This window comes from Anabrus simplex, chromosome 9, assembly GCF_040414725.1.
Source record: "Anabrus simplex isolate iqAnaSimp1 chromosome 9, ASM4041472v1, whole genome shotgun sequence".
Lineage (NCBI taxonomy): Eukaryota > Metazoa > Arthropoda > Insecta > Orthoptera > Tettigoniidae > Anabrus > Anabrus simplex.
In genome coordinates this window covers 80,919,541-80,940,988 of record NC_090273.1, presented here as the reverse complement: position 1 = coordinate 80,940,988, position 21,448 = coordinate 80,919,541, and the positions used below count along the sequence as shown (strand labels likewise).

At 38.0% G+C, this 21,448-nt stretch overlaps 1 protein-coding gene across 1 annotated transcript in view; it reads left to right on the top strand.

The window, feature by feature from the left end:
• Positions 1-21,448, top strand: part of Dscam1 (Down syndrome cell adhesion molecule 1) — a 915,831-nt gene that overhangs the window by 511,454 nt on the left and 382,929 nt on the right. Inside the window, exon 7 of the mRNA XM_068229242.1 lies at positions 21,156-21,279. Within this exon, the coding sequence (XP_068085343.1) occupies positions 21,156-21,279 (124 nt within the window). The remainder of the gene's footprint in view (positions 1-21,155; positions 21,280-21,448) is intronic.

Genomic DNA, 21,448 nt, shown 5'->3' with positions numbered 1-21,448 from the left:
GTACCAACAATGTATGACTTCTCTTACTGATTAAAAGTCCTATTATCTTTCATCTGAACGACTCCCAGCTTCATCTGTAGGGCAAGGATTAACACTCACTGAAGGGCAATCTTGACAGATCTTCAGTGTAGGGTAAGAAGAAAGCTGGGTAGACACAGGAGATGGTAAAGAACAGAAGATAAAGGTTAAAGTAGGTAGTAAAAAAGTTATGCATACAGGACAAACATAAAGGAGAAAAAGATTCCAGTAAGACATATATTATGTTCATTTAGACTATTCTTTCTACCAAGTTGCACAAAAAATGAAATACTGCACCAAGAGCTGAACCAGTCTGGCAGAATTTATGGTAATAGATTCACCTAGAAAATCTGTGATATCACATCTGAAGTTCTTTTGTGTTAGATAATGGCAACTTTCTGAGAAATTAACATTAAACTATTGTTAAAAATATAGGGGGTTGAGGGGGTTAATAGTTAATTAATACAGGATTGAAGACTGAATGCTGAAAGGTGTAACAGTCTATAATAGAGATAAAAATTTAAAATTTTAAGAGGGGCTGCCTGGCCGAGGCGGTAAAGGCGTGCTCAGTTCGCCCGGAAGGACGTGGGTTCGAATTCCCATCACGAAGTCGTAAAATTTAAGAAACATGATTTCCACTTCCGGAGCTGCATATGGCCCTGAGGTTCACTCAGTCTACACCAAAAATGAGTACCAGGTTAATTCCTGGGGGCAAAGGCGGCTGGGCATAGAGCTAACCACTCTACCTCATCACGTGCCGTGGTTAACAATGGTGAAAGCCTTTACCTTCCACTCCTCCAAAGGCCTTCATGGCATGTACGGAGGTGACTTTGTTTGGTTTTTTTTTGTTAAAATTTTAAGACAACTTGGACTACATCCCAAATTAATAAACACGATAAAATTGACTCTCACTAACACCAAATCAAAAGTGAAGTTTAGGGCTGAAACATCAGAGACATTTGAAATTAAAACTAGGCTATGGCAGGGAGATGGGCTCTCACCACTATTATTTAATTGTGCTCTAGAAATGGCAATGAGGGAATGGTTTAGGAAATGCGCCCCAAAAATGAAGATTGGCCGAAAAATCAAAACAAATTGCCTGGGTTTCGCCAACGATTTAGCATTACTAGTAGTGGACATAAAAGAAGCAAAAACCCAGATATCAGAACTTCAAAACATTGCAAATAAAATTTGCCTCAAAATATCATTTGAGAAAACAGAAATTATGCCCCAAAAACAAACACAACTAAAAGAAGTTGCCATAAATGGTAATAAAATCAAAATAGTAACTCAATTTAAATATCTTGGAGAAGTAATTACATATAACCTAAATGAAAAAAATCTCAATCCAAACAAGAACAAATAGATTAGCTAAAGCACAAAAATTAACATGGAATATCTACAAAAAGAAATGTCTATCAGTAAATGCAAAAATAAAACACTACAACACAGTTATAAAACCAGAAGCTACATATGCAGCAGAAACACTTTTTCACCTGAATAAACAATCAAAGACTGACAGACTTCAGAAAATTGAAAGGAGGATTAAAAGAACCTGTATCAACAAAATATACCAGAAAGATGGACAGTGGCAGATAATACCTAACAAAGTCTTGTACAAAGAGCTAGAACCCATTACAGATACTGTGCGTAAGAGGAGACTGGGATTCTTTGGACAAATCATGAGGATGCAGGATTCAAGACTTCTGAAACAACTAGTACAACACAATCTCATCTCAAAAATACCACAAAAGGACATAAATGGATCAGAGAAGTAAGAGAGGATCTGAAGGAAATAGGCCTTACAACAGAAGACACCACAAATAAGATAAAATTGAATACAAAACTGAAGAATACAAACCTCCGCTTTACCCTTTCACAAAACAAACCAATAACACACATATTTTCAACTGAGGAAAGGGCACGAAGAAGTACTGGGAGGACCGCAAAGCCTGAACAATCCCTTCAAAGAGACCTGAATGAAGGACTGACTAAAGTGATCCTATGCAGTCATGAAAGAAGAAGAAGAAGAAGAAGAAGAAGAAGAAGAAGAAGAAGAAGATATAAAAGAAAATTGTTTAATGTTAAGGCTAGTAGAATTTGTAGACTTGGGATTGACTGAAGTCTTAACCGCCAGCAGCACGGCTACTGTATCAATCTGGTTGCCTTCTGAGTTTCCAGGACTCTGAAATCAGTACCCTTCATCATCATGCCTATCTTGGTTCTCAACAAGAATAATGTTATATTGAGATAAGTTGCTAGTTTTCTATTGGTTTCTCCTCTGATTTGAAGTCTTCTTCATAAACTCGCCATCTGTTGTGTTTAGTTTCTCATTCAACCCCAAGAGCATTCTCACTCACTATTAGAAGCGGGGAGAAAAAAAAAAAAAAAAAAAAAAGCAAAGCAAAGTCACCTCCGTACAGGCCATGAAGGCCCTTGGAGTTGCGGAAGGTAAAGGCTTCCACTATCCGTAACCTCGGCACATGATGGGATAGAGTGGTTAGCTCTACGCCCGGCCGCCTTTGCCCCCAGGAATTAACCTAGTACTCATTTTTGGTGTAGGTTGAGTGAACCCCAGGGCCATATGCATCTCTGGAAGTGGAAATCTCATTTCTTAAATTTTCTACTTCCTGACGAGGAATCGAACCCACGTCCTTCTGGGTGAACCGAGCACACCTTTACCGCCTCGGCCAGGCAGCCCCTCCTCACTCACTATTAACTCCATAAAATTTCTAAATAGTTTGTTTCCTTGATTACCTGTGTACTGGTTTGTCTTCAACTTTTTCACTCTTAAAATACTATAGTCCAAATATCAGATATGATCTACAGTTGAAACTGCAAACAATATTGCATCACCCCTAAAATAAAGAGAAAAATATTCAGAACAAAATTTCCTTCTGTAGATGCAATCTTTAATACCTGATGTAGAGTTTAGAGGGGCAGATTGAGTGGCTCAGACAGATGAGGCACTGACCTTCTGACCCCAACTTGGCAGGTTCAATCCTGGCTCAGTCCAGTGTTATTTGAAGGTGTTCAAATACATCAACCTCATGTTGGTAGATTTACTGGCAAGTAAAAGAACTCCTTAGGAACAACATTCTAGCACCTCAGCATCTCCAAAAACCCATCAAAATATACTCAGAGGGATGTAAAACCAATAATATTAATTAATTAAAGTTTAGAGGGAATTGAAGTTTCTGATAATTAAAATCAGTTTTATCAATCAGTTCAATATTTTTATAAAAGTTCAGCGTCTTGGAAACAAATGAACCCATTAAACAAATATTCTAATAGCTATGGAAGAAAGAAATTTCAGATTGCATCTGATATCGAGTGCTGTTGTTGCATTAACTTAGTAGACTAAAATACTGTAGAATGTTAAATGTGAGCATAGATTCTTACTAGAGGATTCTCTCTCTGCTGCAGAACCTGTAAGTAGTGCTGCTCCTCGCATTCCATCCACATTGAAGTTCGATATGATCTTGCGGCGTTTAGGCCATCCTCTGGTCCTTCTGTGCCAAGCCCAGGGGTATCCAGTACCAAACTTCCGGTTAGTTTATATTCATTTTAAAAGCTGATGTAGTTGGAAGTAATACTAAAATGAAAATAAAATTTATTATTTGCAGGACCAATTTTGTGTTTCTGTGTAGAGATTTCTATATATTTTAAAATCATACAGATTCTGTGACCACTATCAAAGGGTAGAGAACCGGGCGAGTTGGCCGTGCGCTTAGGGGTGTGCAGCTGTGAGCTTATATCCGGGAGATAGTGGGTTTGAACCCCACTGTCGGCAGCCCTGAAGATGGTTTTCCATGGTTTCCCATTTTCACACCAGGCAAATGCTGGGGCTGTACCTTAATTAAGGCCACAGCAGCTTCCTTCCCACTCCTGGGCCTTTCCTGTCCCATCATCGCCATAAGACCTATCTGTGTCGGTGCAACATAAAGCAAATAGAAAAAAAAAAAGGTAGAGAAAGGTTCACCTATGCATTATCATTAGATTAATGTTATATATTTAGTAATGTTGGTACTGTGACTAGGAAAATAAATTAGCAATCAGAAGAGCTCCCATTTTTCTTATGTCCTTAATTTAGTACCACAGTATTGGAAATATTGTCAGTTCATCATGAGAGTTAAACACTACTTCTTGAGTTGTCTCCTCTTATTTCCTTTTTTTTTTCCTGTACTGTTGCCTTGATCGGTCCTGTCAGATTGAGATAAATTGATTTGACTTAGGTATGATTACTATTCCTGTCAAAATTCTCATTTTTTTTTGAACTTGAAAAAAAATCCAGAAACTTGTACTTCTGTTGAACAACCGCTATTTGTATATCTTCCAGGTTAAGGTACGCAAATACAATTAAAGAAAAATTATACACCAACCTACAAAAATATAATAAATATATAAACAGGTAAAAATAAACACAACAAGAGAATGAGGAGATATTGGGAAGAAGAAGGAGAAGAAGAAGAAGAAGAAGAAGAACCAGAAAGTGCTAGTAATTTCCAACATGCTCCTTAGTTGGGCATAACTTGAACTACTCACATCCTGTAGATTGCATAATATTGACAACAGTTAGTTTGTGTGCAGTTGAAAATAATCTCTCTCACACATTTTAGATATGTGTGTATTGCATTAGGTTACTTACAGTTTTATTTGAAAATTAAGATCTTGAAAATATAGCTTTTCCATCTCATCTTTTTCTCCAAATATTGACATAAACACTTTAGTAAGACTTGTTTTGTAGAAATCTGTGGAATTATTTCTAATTTTATTGCAAGTGCATTATCCAAAAGTTCGCTACCAGTTCTCTGTTCTTGATCTCTCGATCTAGAGCCGGTAGGGGCAAAAGCACCATCATTCTCGACTGACGTGCAAAGTAGTTCATTCACACGACGGAAAGGTCAAGGATTTGGGCTACTTTGTTTAGCACAGGGTTATCCAGTTCCAGTATTTAGGTAAGCTGATTATTTTATTGCATCATATTTAAATTCAGCCTTTCTTTGTTTCTTCGTGATCATGAACTCTCTCAGTAAAATTCTGTTATGAATAGCTTATGAATAGAGTCTGTTCTATTAACTAACAGATCAGAAAAATCTTAAGAATATGTAACTTTCTCAGTCTCTCACATTACATATCAAGAAGCGTGTGTTTAGTGCCATTATGTATCAGCATGTCACACTTGACCTACCATAACAGTATTTATGAACATGAAAATAGAATTTAATGCCTGGGCATTAAAAGGTAATTGTGTCATGATCTTTTTCTAACTTCCCAAGTTTTGTTTGCTCTACAGCCACATTTGTATTTGAAGCAGGTTTGAATTGTTTTTTCAGGTATTAATATATTTACAGCGATACCTGTCATTTATGGATATCAAAGGGATGTAACAATTTGTTCCCATCAGGGAGGTATCCTTCATTGGGAGGTTGCACAATCTAATGGTAAAAAACATGCATTATGCATACCTTCTTGGACTAGAAAGCTAAAAATAATGTCTTGCTGACCGTTCGACACCTTGTAATCTGCAGGCCTTCGTGCTAAGCAGTGGTCACTTAGTAGGCCAAGGCCCTTTGGGGCTGTTGCACCAGGTTTTTATTATTATCCATACCTTCACTAAATTAGGGTGATTACTTTCATTCTGAATACAGTATAAATGCTTTATAGGGTCAAAATAAAGAAAAATGTCATGCACTTTTATACCACACCTAAAATAAACTATGCAATATTTAAAGTTTACATATTAAGTGTTTAAAAATTTATTTTTCCTCTTGTAATCACAATTTTCACATCACTGACTTAATATGTAGTCCTCTTATTGCACGACTATTGTACTAACTTTTGTCTTTCCTACACAGAATTTATCTGCAAGCACAAGAACAAAACATTTAGTTTTTTCTGCACACTCAATAATTTAAATTTTTTCATGGATTGTCAAACCTTTGCACTAGAGACAAAATAGCTGGAAAAGAGTAAAAAAGAAAACTAGAAGTACAGTATGTGTTGAATTGATCGCAGTGACTGGACTTCAGGCCCATCAGTCAGGCAACATTTAACAAAAATAACCAACCGGATACCAGTGTGAACTGAACCCACAACCTTGATTTTATAATTATTTCTACATTGCTTCACTTCAGACACAAAAATCTGTCCATATTTGAAGTGTCCATAAGGAAAGGTTTCACTGTATTTATAAGGTGTAGAGTGAATTAAGGGTTGAAAAAGGAAAGGCTGAATTGTTAGTTGTTTGCTCTTGAAACAATTCAAAATACTTTTTAACATACAGAACCCGTTGGAGCAAAGGCTCCTGCCTTCTCTGGTCATTTGAAGGGATCCTGGTTTGCTCGACATTCTGGTGAAGGCTTTGCTCTGCTCTGCCAAGCCCAAGGCTTCCCTCTTCCAGCATTCAGGTACTAATAAACTCCTATGTTGAAAGCCGTTACCGATTATTTTGATGATGTGGATCTAATGTTTTGTTGTAATCAAGATAATGATGACTGGATAAAGTTAGTGTACTGAACCTTAGTGGACATATTTTATTTTCTTTACCGCTTGCACAACAGAGCCCATTGGAGCAAAAGCACCTACTGTTTCACATGATGCAAAATTGAATTTATACATGAGACAAGCTGGTCAAGGTTTTGCAATGCTATGCCAAGCTCAGAGCTATCCTATCCCTGCATTTAGGTAAGAATATATTATTACTAGTGAATATATCATATGATCCATGCAGAACCTGTTGGAGCAAAGGCTCCCACATTTGCTACAGACACAAAGATATCCTCATTCATAAGACATTCAAATCAGGGATTTGCTCTGTTATGTCAAGCCCAAGGATACCCTGTTCCATTGATTAGGTAAGCACTCACCTTTTTATTTACTCTTATGCTCACTTTGTCAAGCAAATTTACTTTTATTCTTCTACAAATTTGCACCGGGAAGGTGATGCAGACTATGGTCGGGATGTACGGTTGTAATTATCATTCTAGGTCATCTATTTTAAGTTGCTGAAAGAGGTTAAACTACAGCAATGAAAGTTACATGTGATGTCAAAAATTTAGTATTTGCTCCAAGAAAAGTAACTGGGCATCTCTTTCTCAGAGTTGTACTGACTTCACTGCTTAAAAAAATTAAAGAAAATACTTTAATGTCATTGAAGCATTCTGTTTTATGCGAATGGCCATACTTGCTTAATGACTCTCTGTAGAAGAACACCTGATGTCTTGTGTTCATTGCAGTCATTACAATTATAAAGGAATTTCTACGTGATGTGGTCAAGTTGTGTACAAGATTTGAATTATGTCCATTTGTCACAAATGTTAATACTTCGGAGAGAAATAGTAGTGGTGTTGATTATTGTAAGTTCAACTAGTTACGAATCCCCTTTTAGCTCTAATCAGAGTAGAAAAAAGAAATGTACAGTAGAATTTGTGCATTCACTGCATTTAATTTATAGAATGCCAAGTGTTGAAGTGTTGAAGGTTGAATTCTACCCCAAGCTGAATGACTTGTGAGTGGGGTTGGATAGTGGACTTGGAGAACAGTTCTGGAGGTATCTGATGGTGAGAGAACAGCCCCAGTCTAGATAGCAAAAAATAATGGCTGAGGGGATTAGTCATGCTGACCATCTATCACCTCTTAATGTGTAGGCCTCCAGGCTGAGCAGTGGGTGCTTTGTAGGCCAAAGCCTGTTAGGACTGTAACACTGTGAGGTTCAATTTTTTTGAGTAGTTCATCTGTTTGAGTACCGGCTTTCTGGGCCCATATTGGTGGATTTGATGCCAGTTCAAGTTAAATTCTGTTAAGGGTTCTGTTTCTTGTTCAGGTTAGGTATATGATGTACATCTCTTTATTGTATTTTTTATTTTATTTTAGAAACTGTCAACAGGTGCTTGTGATTGTAACTATTAGTGACTGCTGGGTATCTCAGGGCATGTACTGTAGTTTCTTCATTATAATTTTCTGTTGTAAGCAATGTGTTGTGCACTCTTCATATCATGAATTAGAGAATTGAACATTTGTTTTGTGTTATGAAGATAATATGCTGTTAATATTAATGTTCACAACAATGCTTTAATAATTAAATAATAAATCAGTGTTGTGGATTAGGATGTCAATCTTAGTGCATTTTCTGTATCTTAATATATAGTTCTAGCTATTATCTTTTATGATTATACGGCATCAACTCGAAAGACCTGCACCAGGCCTCTCCAGAGGCCATACACCATTAAATTCATCTTTCAAGATGGTGAAATCTTCACAAAAATACAGTAAATAACTACACACCATAAAGTAACTTGGTTACTACCGTACATTAATTGAATCTCTTATACAAAATAAATAGCAAAAACAAATCAGAGATCTATGCCACTCTAACATAAACAAAAACTTGCTCAAAAATTCTGAAAATTGGGTTAAAAGATGGTGTTCAGAACAATGAAACAGAACCCTTAACAAAATTCAACCTAAAAATAACATCCAGAGCACTGACACACAACTCAAATGCAGAGAACACCTAAATTTTACATTGGACAGAGCATCCAACATTTCAAAATGTGATATGCAGAATGTATCTGAGTATTCAGGTGTAACACAGAGTAGTGAAATATATTTCTGTATAATTTTATACTATATAATAGATGTCAACATAGAAATGGTTTGTTCTTGAATAAATAGAGCATTGTTCTAATTTAGAGCTTGAGTTGTTCATTTTAAAGCCAAATAACCAATGTAGTTTCTGTTGTGATCTGTGTCTTCAGATTCATCTGAAGTGTCTTACTTGCTCGAATCTTGTTTGGTATGAAGGTACTTTCCTTGAAAATAGCTGAAAATTCAAGAACAAGTATGTATACAAGTACCATTGTTACTAACTGAAACCATAGCATTCATTGAAGGTTCAGTAATTTTTGATGGGGGAGGAAAAAGAATAAAAAATTGTGTGGCTGTTGCTAGTCTGGTGCAGCCCTGTAAAGCAGATGCTCCGACTGCATATTAGTGTGGAGGGGGATAGTGTATTGTGAGATTTGCAGGAATGCTGGGGACAATCCTAACATCCAGTCTCTGAGCCAAGGAAGTTGACAATTTATGATAAAATTCCCTCAGCTCGGTTGGGAAAAGCACCTAGGGCCCTGGGGACTGAAGGCCAAGACGTTAACCATTTAGCTATGGAACCATACAAAATTAAACTCACGTCCTTGTATTTCTTGAAGTGGTGCAGCTCTTTTCAGGCAATTTTTAACTATTTTAAACTATATACCAGCCCTCCTGTCAGTCTTAAATCCCTGACAGTACCAGAAATTGGACCCAGAACTGTGAGGACGACACCTGGTGGTGTGCTGAGGACAATTGGGACAATTTGTATCATGTAGTAAACAACATTCCCATTGATCATTCTACCTTAATTATATCTGGGCTCAGAGATATAATTTCCATATACTATACAGCTTATATAGCCTTTACTCTTGGATATTGTATTCAACACAACCACACCATCAATAATATTATTGTGCCATATTGTTTGATTGGGTGATGGAATTGTTTAATAGTGCACATTATTTCCTCAGAATAGCCAGAGAAACAATCGAAATCATGAAATACGTATTTCACCTAAAAATTTTCCTTATCTTGGATTCCTTTACTAACCTAAGTCGAACAAAAAGACAAGGCCTTAATGACACATATTGGAATAATGCTAGTCAATTTCCACGTGTATCTTCAGCGAGATCACCACCCTCTTATATATTTCTCTTTCTTCCTATCTACCTCAGCTGTATCCTAGTCATTGATACTACCACATCATAGTGCAGGCAGACATTTGGAACTGTAATCACTGTTATTAAATTCATACAGACTATCCCACAAGTATTAAAGAGTAATGACACCAGCCGTGTAAGTTTGTAAATTTGTAACTTGTTAGTCTGGTGCAGCCCTGTAAGGCAGATGCTCCGACTGCATATTAGTTTGTAAATAAAGATGTATAAAGGTTTTTCAAATGAAACATGGACAGAGCTGGCGACAGTGCCAATAACTGATGGGGTAGCAAAAAGATGGCAGCACTGCATGGTTTGGTGCTTGTAGAAACAGCTCAGAAAGTGGTCAGTCTGAGATGCACATTCACCAACTAAAGGAAAAATTTGTTGCAAAATTAGTGCTTAATGGTTACATCCAAACAAATACAAATGGTATGATTCATTTTTTGTGCAAGGAAGGTGCTTTTGACTTCAAAAACTCTTACAGAATGTCTTTATGCTGCATGGTAATGCATGTTAACACACTGCCAGTGCAACAACAGACAATTGATGCTGTTTTTGCTGGATTCTTATGGATCACCTACTGTACAGCCAACATCTCTCCCCTTGAGACAGTCACATCTTTGATCTGATGAAGGAAGTCCTGAGCAGTACAGTAAACATTTTTCTGCAAGTCAAGTGGTTCCAGATGTTGTGTAAGAGTGCTGTAACCAGCAACCAGCATCCTTTATTGTGGGGATAAAGAGAAACTTGTTCAGGGTTAGGACAGGCGTCGGAATGATGGGGGGTGGTGGGGTGTATGTGTGTGTGTGATTATCTTTAGACTTTTTCAAACTATCATAAGTATGCTGTCATCATGGTATAGTGTATGTAGTCCATTTAACAGCCTTCATATAAGGTGCCTAATATCAAACATGGACATGCACCGCCTGTATCAAAATTGAGTTAAGGATTGATCCTTATAGCATTTTTAATGCTCTCTCTGAATTAGTGGTCCGTGTCTTTCATAAACAAATATTTGTACGTAATTTTTAACATAGAAATATGCAGTTTCTTTAATAATTGGACACCTCCAAACATAGTTCATATCAAAAACGGACATGACCGTTTCAGCCAATCATATTGCTACAAGTGACATCAAACTGTCATGGCGACCAGAGAATTTTTATTGTCATCTTAAGGAAAAAAGAGGAGGACCGTTCTTTAATGTCCTATGGTTGCCAAAAGAACCTCGTTTTGCCAAAATTAAGTGATCAGTCAGCTTATTATTCCAGACAACTCTACTGTTAAATCTGTCTGTTGTAATAGGCACATCTCAAAGCAAACTGCGCCCTGACAATGTGTCTGTTTACACGTAGCTGGAGAATGAGGGAAAGAAATCATCAAACGAAATAGCATCAGTGGTTGTCAATGAGTTACGATCTAATGATTTACAAGGCTTCACTTCAGTCAAGTTGATTGCTGATTGCTGATGGCTGCGCCGGCCAAAATAAAAACATTAATATGTTGGCAATGTGTGCAAAGTGGCTTACAACGTATGCACCATCCTCTGTTGACAGATTAAAACTGGTATTTCCAGTTACTGGACACTCATATTTGCCTCCAGATAGGATTTTTGGACTCATTGAGAAATACCTTAAGAAGATGACGACCATAGTAAGTCCTGATGAGGTGTCCAAAATGTACGGCACAGTGAAAGTGATTGGACAAACCTTGGAACCACTGAATTGGAAAGAACAAGCACAGATTTATCTGAAATCTGCTAGTCAACTTCATTTCAAGATTTCACAGTGTAAAAGAATTGTACTCAGGGGCACGAAAAGAGGCAGTGTTAAAGGAAACATTCTTTTTTCAAGTTGCTTTACGTCGCACCGACTCAGATAGGTCTTATAGCGACGAAGGGACAGGAAAGGACTAGGAGTGGGGTGGAAGCGGCCTTAATTAAAGTACAGCCTCAGCATTTGCCTGGTGTGAAAATGGGAAACCACAGAAAACCATCTTCAGGGCTGCCGACAGTGGGGTTCGAACTCGCTATCTCCCGAATACTGGATACTGGCCACACTTAAGCGACTGCAGCTCTCAGCTCGGTATTTGGAAACAGGTATTGAGCGTAAGATCACGAAAGCATGACAGGTAAGTCTAATGTTAATGAATCCTTTACCTACTGATATTGATATGAATGTAAACCCTCAAAAACTTAAAGATGTTGACAAATTACCAGGAAAGCACTTCGGAAAAGATTGGAAATTAATGCCTCTCTTAAGTGGTATGTCAAAGTCATCAATAAGAACATTTGTAGCGAAAATGAACAAGCTGTTAATGATTATTTATGAATGACTGTTTTGAAGACCCTTGTGATGAACCACAGGTTATTTACCCAGAAATACAGTGAAGCAAGAACTGAAATATATGTTAAAAATATTAACAAAGTATAAGAATATTTCTTTCATATTTTAATTATATTTCTTTTAAAATGGAAGTTTACTTCCGTGTCATCCTGCAACTTTTTTTCCAAATATTGGGATAGTTCGTTTCAGAAGTGGACAATTACATGGATGTTTGTATCAAAAATGGACAAAAGCCAATCTCGGTTTCAGAAATGGACATAGTAACATTTGAACGTGTTTTACGTTGACTTAGACTGAAATTCCTAAGTGTCAACCATGATTTTCTTGTTCATAGGGCTGGAAATATGACACACACAAATTTTCACACATGTAATGGGGGTTTAACATAGAGAAACAAAAATGTGGCTCTACTGAAAAATTAACAAAATGACTTTTGTCCATGTTTGATATTAGGCACCTCATATACAGGGTGGACCATAAGTCATTTGACAAAATAGCATTTCATTATCAAATAATTACTATGAACAGATAGTTATATGCAACATGACAACATGAAGTCGACACAAAAACATTATTTGTATTGAAAAGGTGGACCCTTTTAAGTTTCCTATCTTCCATTCTCAGTTCAATACGGACAAAAATGAAATTCTTAGATTTAAACAAAAACATTAGGTGATCATTGTCCTTCATTTACAATGCGTAAGTAACATCTTTCAATACACAACATGTATGGAGCCAGTAATGTCATGAGATGATTCTTGGCTGAATTCATATTCAATACATTTCTTCAAGTTATCCAGATCTTGGTTTTGTTTTCTGAATAATCTCCAGCTTTCATTATTCCCCTCACTGAAAAATCAATTGGGTTTAGATCAGGTGATCACCCAGTAAATACAGGAGTTAAGCAAGGATGTTTGCTGTCACCTATACTATTTGTTATGGTGCTGGATCTTATGAAGAAGGCAATGAATCGCCTAAGAGAAATTCAGTGGGGACTGACCGACAGGTCGGAGAACTTGGACTTCACGGATGACTTGTGTTTGCTAGCAAGCAGTTTTAAGGATATGGAAGCAAAGCTGAATGATTTAAAAACTGAAGCATCAGAGGTGGGTTTGAAGATCAGTGAAAAGAAAACCAAGGAGATGCACTATAATAACCGAAATAAGGCAGTATTATTTTTAGGAAAGAAAGAGATCGAACAAGACAAGCAGTTTTGCTACCTGGGAAGTATGATCACCACTGAGCGGGGAACTATAGAGGATATTGGGAATAGAATAAATAAGGCTAAAGGAGCATTTGCAATGCTGAGAACAATCTGGAAATCAAGAGAACTTAACATGAATACCGTACTATGCATCTTCAATACAAATGTCAAGTCAATACTGCTCTGTGGGTGTGAAACTTTGAAGATTAACAAACAGCTGATTAGCAGACTTCAAACATATGTGAACAGAAGTTTGAGGAATATCCTGAGGATATGGTGGCCACAAGTAATCTCCAATAAAGAGCAGTGGAGAAGAACCCATCAAACACCCAATGATATTGAGATGCATAGGAAATGGAAGTGGATTGGGCATACATTACAGCGAGATAAAGACAGCATAGCAAGACAAGCCCTGGAATGGAACCCACAAAGAAGCTGGAGAAGAGGCATACCAAGGAACACATGGAGGAGTGTAATTTTTTTTTTCTTTACATCGCACCAGCACAGATAGGTCTTATGGCGACAATGGGATAAGAAAGGCCTAGGAATGGGAAGGAAGTGGCCGTGGCCTTCACTAAGGTACAGCTCCAGCATTTGCCTGGTGTGAAAATGGGAAACGACTGAAAACAGTCTTCAGGGCTGCCGACAGTGGGGTTCGAATCCACAATCTCCTGGATGTAAACTCACAGCTGTGCGCCCCTAACTGCACGGCCAACTCGCCCGGTGAGGAATGTAATAGCAGAAGGGATGGAGAAAGGAGGGAAGACCTGGATCAAGATTAGGTTAGGACGATGACACAGAACAGAGTCCGGTGGCAGAAGTTCATTGATGCCTTATGCTCCACTTAGGAGATACAGGAAATAAGTCAAGTAAGTCAAATCAGGGAATCGCAAAGGTCAGTCCGTGGTTCCATGTCTACCATTCCATGTATGAAATGTATCACTTAAAATGATGATTATGATTGTGATGATGATGATGATTGTTGTTTAAAGGGGCATAACAGCTAGGTCATCAACCCCTAATGATACAAGATGAAACAAAGACACAATAATTGAAATTTTAAAATATATCCACCGACTAGAATTTAAAATAAATGATGAAAAATGATTGTGAGATTAAAATAATCAGTGGATCTAATTCACAATGCCTTATTTTCTAATAAATCACTTAAAATGTGCCGCATAATGATGATAGCAAACACTCGTAATAGAGTAGCTTTGTCTTCCAGACAGATCTCTGTGTTTGGAGGTGACTATAAAGTCTAATGCAGGAGTTACACAATTTGCCACAGTGATGACATGTGGTCCCAGGTGGAGCAGTCATGTTGTTTCTATTTCTCCTCAGCACTTCTCTTTCTTTCCTACGTTGCCTCTTGTCGTTCGCTGTATGTCGGCAGTTTTCTTCAAAAGATAGTGTGCCATGATCTCCAGAATGAATGGTCAAGGGCTAAGTTCTCGCTCCATGATCCATTATTAGGCTGATTTCCAGGCCAGTCACCTCTTCACACAGCATATCAAGGGAATTTTCAAAGTTAACAACCTCGTAAAAGATTAGAGTCCCATAAGTCCTCCAGCAAATGTACAGATAGCATTAACATTTTGCTGTGAGTGTCAAGAGACTTAGTCATTATTCCAAGCATAACATAATTATGCCCAGGGGTATCCACTTCCCATGGTATTTTTGTGTTTCGGGTGTCTAACAACTGTTCATTTACAATTACATTTTTGTTCCATGTTATATTGTTTAATTCCTAACAGAACCAGTTGGAGCTAAAGCACCATCCTTTTCAAATGAGGCAAAGAGTAGTTTATTTATAAAGAAAGCTAACCATGGTTTTGCTCTTCTGTGTGGAGCTCAGGGGTACCCAGTGCCATCATTTAGGTGAGATTTTTGAAGAAGTGTTTAATTATATGCTCTAAACTTCATTATAGATCCGGTAGGCACAAGGGCTCCCAAATTTTCTACTAATGACAAAAGTAGCTCATTTATTATAAATCTGGGAGAAGGATTTAATTTGATGTGCCCTGCACAGGGATTTCCTATCCCAGCATTCAGGTAAGCAGGGCCTTATTATGTTGTTTAGTCACAATATCTGATGGCTAGAATAGTTGAATGGTATCCATAAATCTTATTTTATGTTAAAATGTAGAAAAATATAGTAAATATCAACTCCTTATTGTAGAACATGTTTGTTTGAAGCACGTTATGCAAACTATCACTCCCATAATGTTTTTGACCATGACATTTTGAAAATTTGCTATAGTCTCATTTAGGAGATTTTCTCCTATCTTTCACTTCCAACATAGCCAATTGGAGCAGAAGCTCCAAAGTTTTCAAGTGATGACAAAAGTAGCTCATTTTTGAGATCTGCTGGTCACGGCTTGAGTTTACTCTGTTCAGCTCAGGCCCATCCTCTGCCAACGTTTAGGTAAGAGTGAAAATGCCTGTAATATGGCAGTCTTAATTTCATTTTAAAATATCTTAATACAGAAATTGAAAGTATTTTTTTTTGAGGTTAATGTGGATGATGCTAATTCAAAATTTTGTAAAATTCTTAATCAATAAAAGTGGACAGTTGTGACTTTCAACAATAAGGAAGAGACAACATAATGCAAGAATGATAAATGCCCATTATTGTATATTTGGAGGAAAATTTAACATCTATGGTGAATATATCATGAGGCATGCCCTCGACAGTTGGGAAGGAGGATTTTTGATTGGTGGGAAGAGAATTAATAACCTCCATTTTGCAGACGACACCACACTTGTAGCCAGCAGTGTACAGGAGCTTGTCGAGATAATGGATCGTGTACAACAGGAAAGTCACAAACTTGGCATGGAAATTAATTGTAACAAGACAAAACTGATGATTGTCAACAAAAGTGCAGAGATTCAGCTGCCACAGCACCTTAACAATCTCCAAAGAGTCTGTCAGTTTCCTTATCTTGGTTCAATAATCAAGGATAAAAGTAGCTGCGAAAAAGAAATCAAAGGTCGCATCATTCTCGGACGTACAGCTATGGCAAAATTAAAGATGATCTGGCAAGGTAGAGCAATACTGTATCTAGGAATACGAAGAAAAGATTAGTCCATTCGCTTGTGTTCTCAATTTTCCTGTATGGATGCGAAACTTGGACCATAAAAGCTAAAGACAGGAACCGAATCAACGCCTTTGAAATGTGGTGTTGGAGAAGGATGTTGCGAATACCGTGGACAGCCAGGCGAACAAATGATTCTGTCATCCGGGAAATTGGAATACAAGGAAGTTTATCCCAAGTTGTGTACCAGAGAATCCTGCAGTTCTTTGGTCACATTACGAGAAGAGAGGATGACCACCTGGAAAAATTAATTGTCCAAGGAAAAGTTTCTGGTACAAGGACACGAGGACGGGTCGCAAAAAGATGGGTTGGTCAAGTAAGAGAGATCATGGGCTTACCATGGAGAGTTACTGCCCGGAAAACACAAGTACATACAGAATGGTATCAGCATATAAAAGAAACAACAAAGTCCTTGGGTCACGATACTCAGTCATGAGTGGAACGACTGGAGAGATATGAATGTCATGATTGAGTTGGGATAAAGTGCTAGCCTGAATACTGTTTACCTTGAAACTGTATCCTTGGTGACTGTACTTGTATGTTTTTCTTTTTTTCTATTGGTTTAATGTTGCATTAACACTTGAAAGGTTTTCAGCAATATAAGAATGAGAAAGGGCTAGGATTGGGAAGGTAGCAGCCAGTAGCGGCGATTAGGGGGTGCGAGGGGGGCACTGGCACTCCCACTTTCTGGAGAAAATATTGCATTTTTATTCCATTTTAATTGGCTGAATCTAGGAATTATTGAAAAAAAGCAATTTGTACAAGCCCTGTTGTCTTACCAGCTAAGCCTTTTCTTTATTTTCCTTAATTATTAACAAAATTATTAGCGGAAACATGCACAAAATACCGGTCGTCCCGATTAACTGATTTATATAGCGCCACACCAAGTAGTGGAGACTTTTCATGTGCTGTGAGAAAGAGTAACAGGGGTATATATATTTTTTGACAAGGTCTCGGACACTGAGGTATGGTTCACCCGCTTGCTGCACGCATTCGTCAGTCTGGCAGTCTCTTTAGTGTCTCTTAGTTTTTTAGTGTTTAATTAAATACTACATGATTTTAATTGAATAATCACACCATACTTCTTTTTAATTGTAATAAATATGTAATGCTGTTGTTCCTTTGGTGAAAATTTTACTGTATAGTATTGAATCAAAATCTCAAAAAACTATTATTATCGCACTTAAATTGGTAAACAGCCAGCCTTTAGCGCTCTGTCGAAATTAGCTCAGAGAATATAAAAAAAACTTAACATTTTTTATTTTTTATTTTTCGGTTTTGATTTATATAAACCCCCCCATCTGCTATATCCCACAAACCCACGTACCGTTTGCTGTCTGTAACTTATTATTTTTCTTTCTTCCCCTGCACTTTTAATTTCCAACTGCCACTACTGGTAGCAACCATGGTCTTCATTAAGGTACAACTTCAGTATATTTGACTAGTGTGAAATTGGGGCTGTCATGGTTGGGATTCGAGCCCAACATTGAGTGTCATAGCCCCCTGACACTCCCACCGTACTGTATGTAGACCCGGAGGAGGAAGCAGTACTGGAATGGATGGATGGATAGAAACAACCTCTTTCACGTCTTTGATGCCAAAGACACATTCAAATCAGCAGCCTGGAAACGGGGATATTGTCCTGATCTGTGCTTTGTGTCCAGAGACAAAGGAAACAAACCTCCATCAACTACTCGAAAAGTGCTCATGACTTCCCTCGTAGCCAACACAGGCCTGTACTATACGAAATTGGCATCCAAATCCGTCTGATCACATCTAGCCCTCGACCACGCTGGAATTTCAATAAGGCTGATTGATCTGGCTTCGCAGAAGAACTTGATAAATGCATAGGTCGTATACCACCTACACATGATGCTTATGAAAGATTTGTAGGAGCTGTGGTGTCAGCAGCAAAGAAACATATCCCTAGAGGGTTTCGCAGGGAATACATCCCTGGATGAAACGAGGAAAGTGAAAACCTTTACCAACAATTTATTGAGAGCAGTGACCATGAAATTGCAGACCAGCTTCTACACAGCCTAGATGCAGCCAGGAGGCAAAAATGGGAAGATAAAGTTAGCTCTCTAGACGTCACTAAATCAAGTTGACAAGCATGGTCTCTCGTAAAGAAGCTTGGAGACGGAAAAGCAACTGGACGGACGATGTCAGAAATCCATCCAAACAAGATCGCCTCTTGTCTGGTCATTTCTTCCAAAAGCAAAAGAAACAAGAAACTTACCAAGAACTTAAAGAAAGAACTGAAACTCCTGAAAAGTAGTTCTCCGGTGGCACACTCCAAACCATTTAGCGTGAAAGAAATAAACATAGCTATGAGTGGCACTACATCAGGTAAAGCCCCCTGATGAGGATGGTATACCCACAGAGTTCTTTGCTCACTGTAGAGAAAAGGCTCGTGCCTAGCTGGCTAAATTCTACACTGATGTCCTTGAAAGAGGCAAGACACCAAAACTATTCAGACAGACAAAGATTGTTGCCTTGCTTAAGAAAGGTAAACCGAGTGAAAACCGGAGAGCTACTGCCCTATTGCCTTGCTCAGCATTGCATATAAACTACTAGAAAGACTTCTGCTCAACAGAATTGGTCCCGAGATAGTCAAGAAAATTCCAGTGGAACAGGCGGGCTTTAGACCACAGAGAAGTACGGGAGATCAAGTTATGTCTCTTACAACCTACATAGAAGCAGGCTTCCAAAGAAAACTCAAGACCTCAGTGGCATTCATAGACTTAACAGCAGCCTATGACACAGTCTGGAAAGATGGATTACTCTAAAAGTTCCTGAAAATGGTCCCGTGTAGGATAACTGCACGACTCCTGAACAACATGTTGAGTCAAAGACAATTTCGTGTGTACAATGGGACAGCTGTAAGCAATCAAAGATCGCTGAACAACGGTCTGCCACAGGGGTCAGTTCTCGCTCCTTTGCTGTTTAGTTTATATATTGCAGACATGCCGAAGACACTTTAAAGGAAATTCGGATACACAGATGACTGGGCACTTGCTATCAGGGACAAAACAGTTGAGAAAACAGAAGAGATCCTGACTGAAGACCTCAAGACACTGACACACTACTTTAAAATATGGGTACTCCAACCAAACATCAGCAAAACTGAAGTTTGTTGCTGCCACCTAAACAATAAAATGGCTAACAGCGAGTTAAATGTGTACATGGACAACCAGAAATTGAGACATAATAGGTACCCTAAATATCTAGGAGTCACACTGGATAGAACACTGTCTTATAAACAACATCTCCTGAACGTCTCTGCCAAAGTAAGAACTCACATAATACAATTCATAAGCTGTGCGGAACAACTTGGGGATCTACAGCTGCAACTCTGAGATGTTCAGCTTTAGGGTTGGTCTACTCGACTGCTGAATACTGTGCTGCTGTTTGGCTGAATAGTGCCCACACAAACATCATAGATACCCAGCTGAACACTACAATGCGTCTCATCACTGGCACAATCAAATCTACTCCCACGCAGTGGCTACCAGTGTCAAGTCGTATCCCTCCTCCAGATCTCAGACATAAAGATGCTCTCCTAAGAGAATTCAGTAAAATAGTGAATAACCCAGAACTCCCGATACATAATGACATCAGCAATGCGAATATTAATCATCTGCATTCGAGAAAACCACCAACTAGAGATGCCATGAACTTGTGGAACAGCAACTAGCAAACTTGTGCTGAATGGCAGGAGAGACTCAACGATAAATACTGCCCAACAGTGCCTTCTGTGAAGAAGACGCCGCCACCTGGTTTCGACCTCCCCCGTAGACTATGGTCCGCACTGAACAGGATCCGAACAAACCACGGGAACTGTGCAGCCTTCCACTACAAGTGGAACAGAATCCCAACGCCTGAGTGTGACTGTGGTGCTACACAACAGACAGTGAAGCACATCATCGAAGAATGCAGGACTAGAAAATACAATGGCAGTGGTAGTGACTTTGCTTTTGCGACTCCAGAGGCTCTAGACTATATAAACAATTTGGACATATGTATATAGTGTAGATCTTATAACAATAGACGCTGTATCTCTAGCCATACGCTAAATAAATAAATAAAATAAATAAATAAAGACACTCCCACCTTGTGCCCCGAAGATAGCACTATGTGGAGTTCATCCTTGTCCTTTTGAGTTTTGACATTTGTTTTCGTGCATCTTTCCTATTGCTCTCCCTGTATGCGTGGGTCTATCATTATATTCATCATTTATGTAACTTCCTATTCTTGATGAATATTGGTATACATCTATTGCATATGCAGCCAATAAGATGTGAGAACATACCTAACTGTAAAATAATTTTTATATCCTTTCCTTTCTGTCACTTCATATTGACTTCGTAGCTATCTAGATGACTGAAATTTTAACTGTAATTTCAAACATTATTGTTTTTTAAATTTTTTAAAGATATACATAATACTCGCTTTGCTACCACCACCACAATCAACATGGAACTTATTAATCCCACTTTCCAGTTTCTGCATTTAAACTTGACATACGACTTTAGAAAGACCTAATTTCTCAGAAGATTGAAGTCTATGATAAGTGATAATTTTAATGGAGCTTTTTGCAACATGTGTAATTGTAATTTTTCTTTTATGGAAGAAATATTGAAAATCAAAATGTTGTATCCTTCAAATATAATTTCGAATTTATAATATTCTGCTATTGGGGGACCATAATTCCTCTGTCCTTCTCCTGTCCATCTAGAACCAGTTGGAACTAAAAAGCCCAAATTTGCTACCGATGATAAAGTTAATTCATTTGAGAGAAATTTTGGCCAGGGATTTGCCCTATTGTGTCAGGCTCAGGGACATCCTGTTCCAGTGTTCAGGTAAGGTACATTTGCTATACTTTGGTGTTTAAAAATACAACATTATTCTGAGTAAAGCATATGATTTAAAATACAAGTGAACAATAATTGGCAATGTTCTTGAAGATAGAAGTGAGTTTTGTTATAGCTGCATGCTAAACTTATCCTAGAGAGTAGAAGGTATATGAAG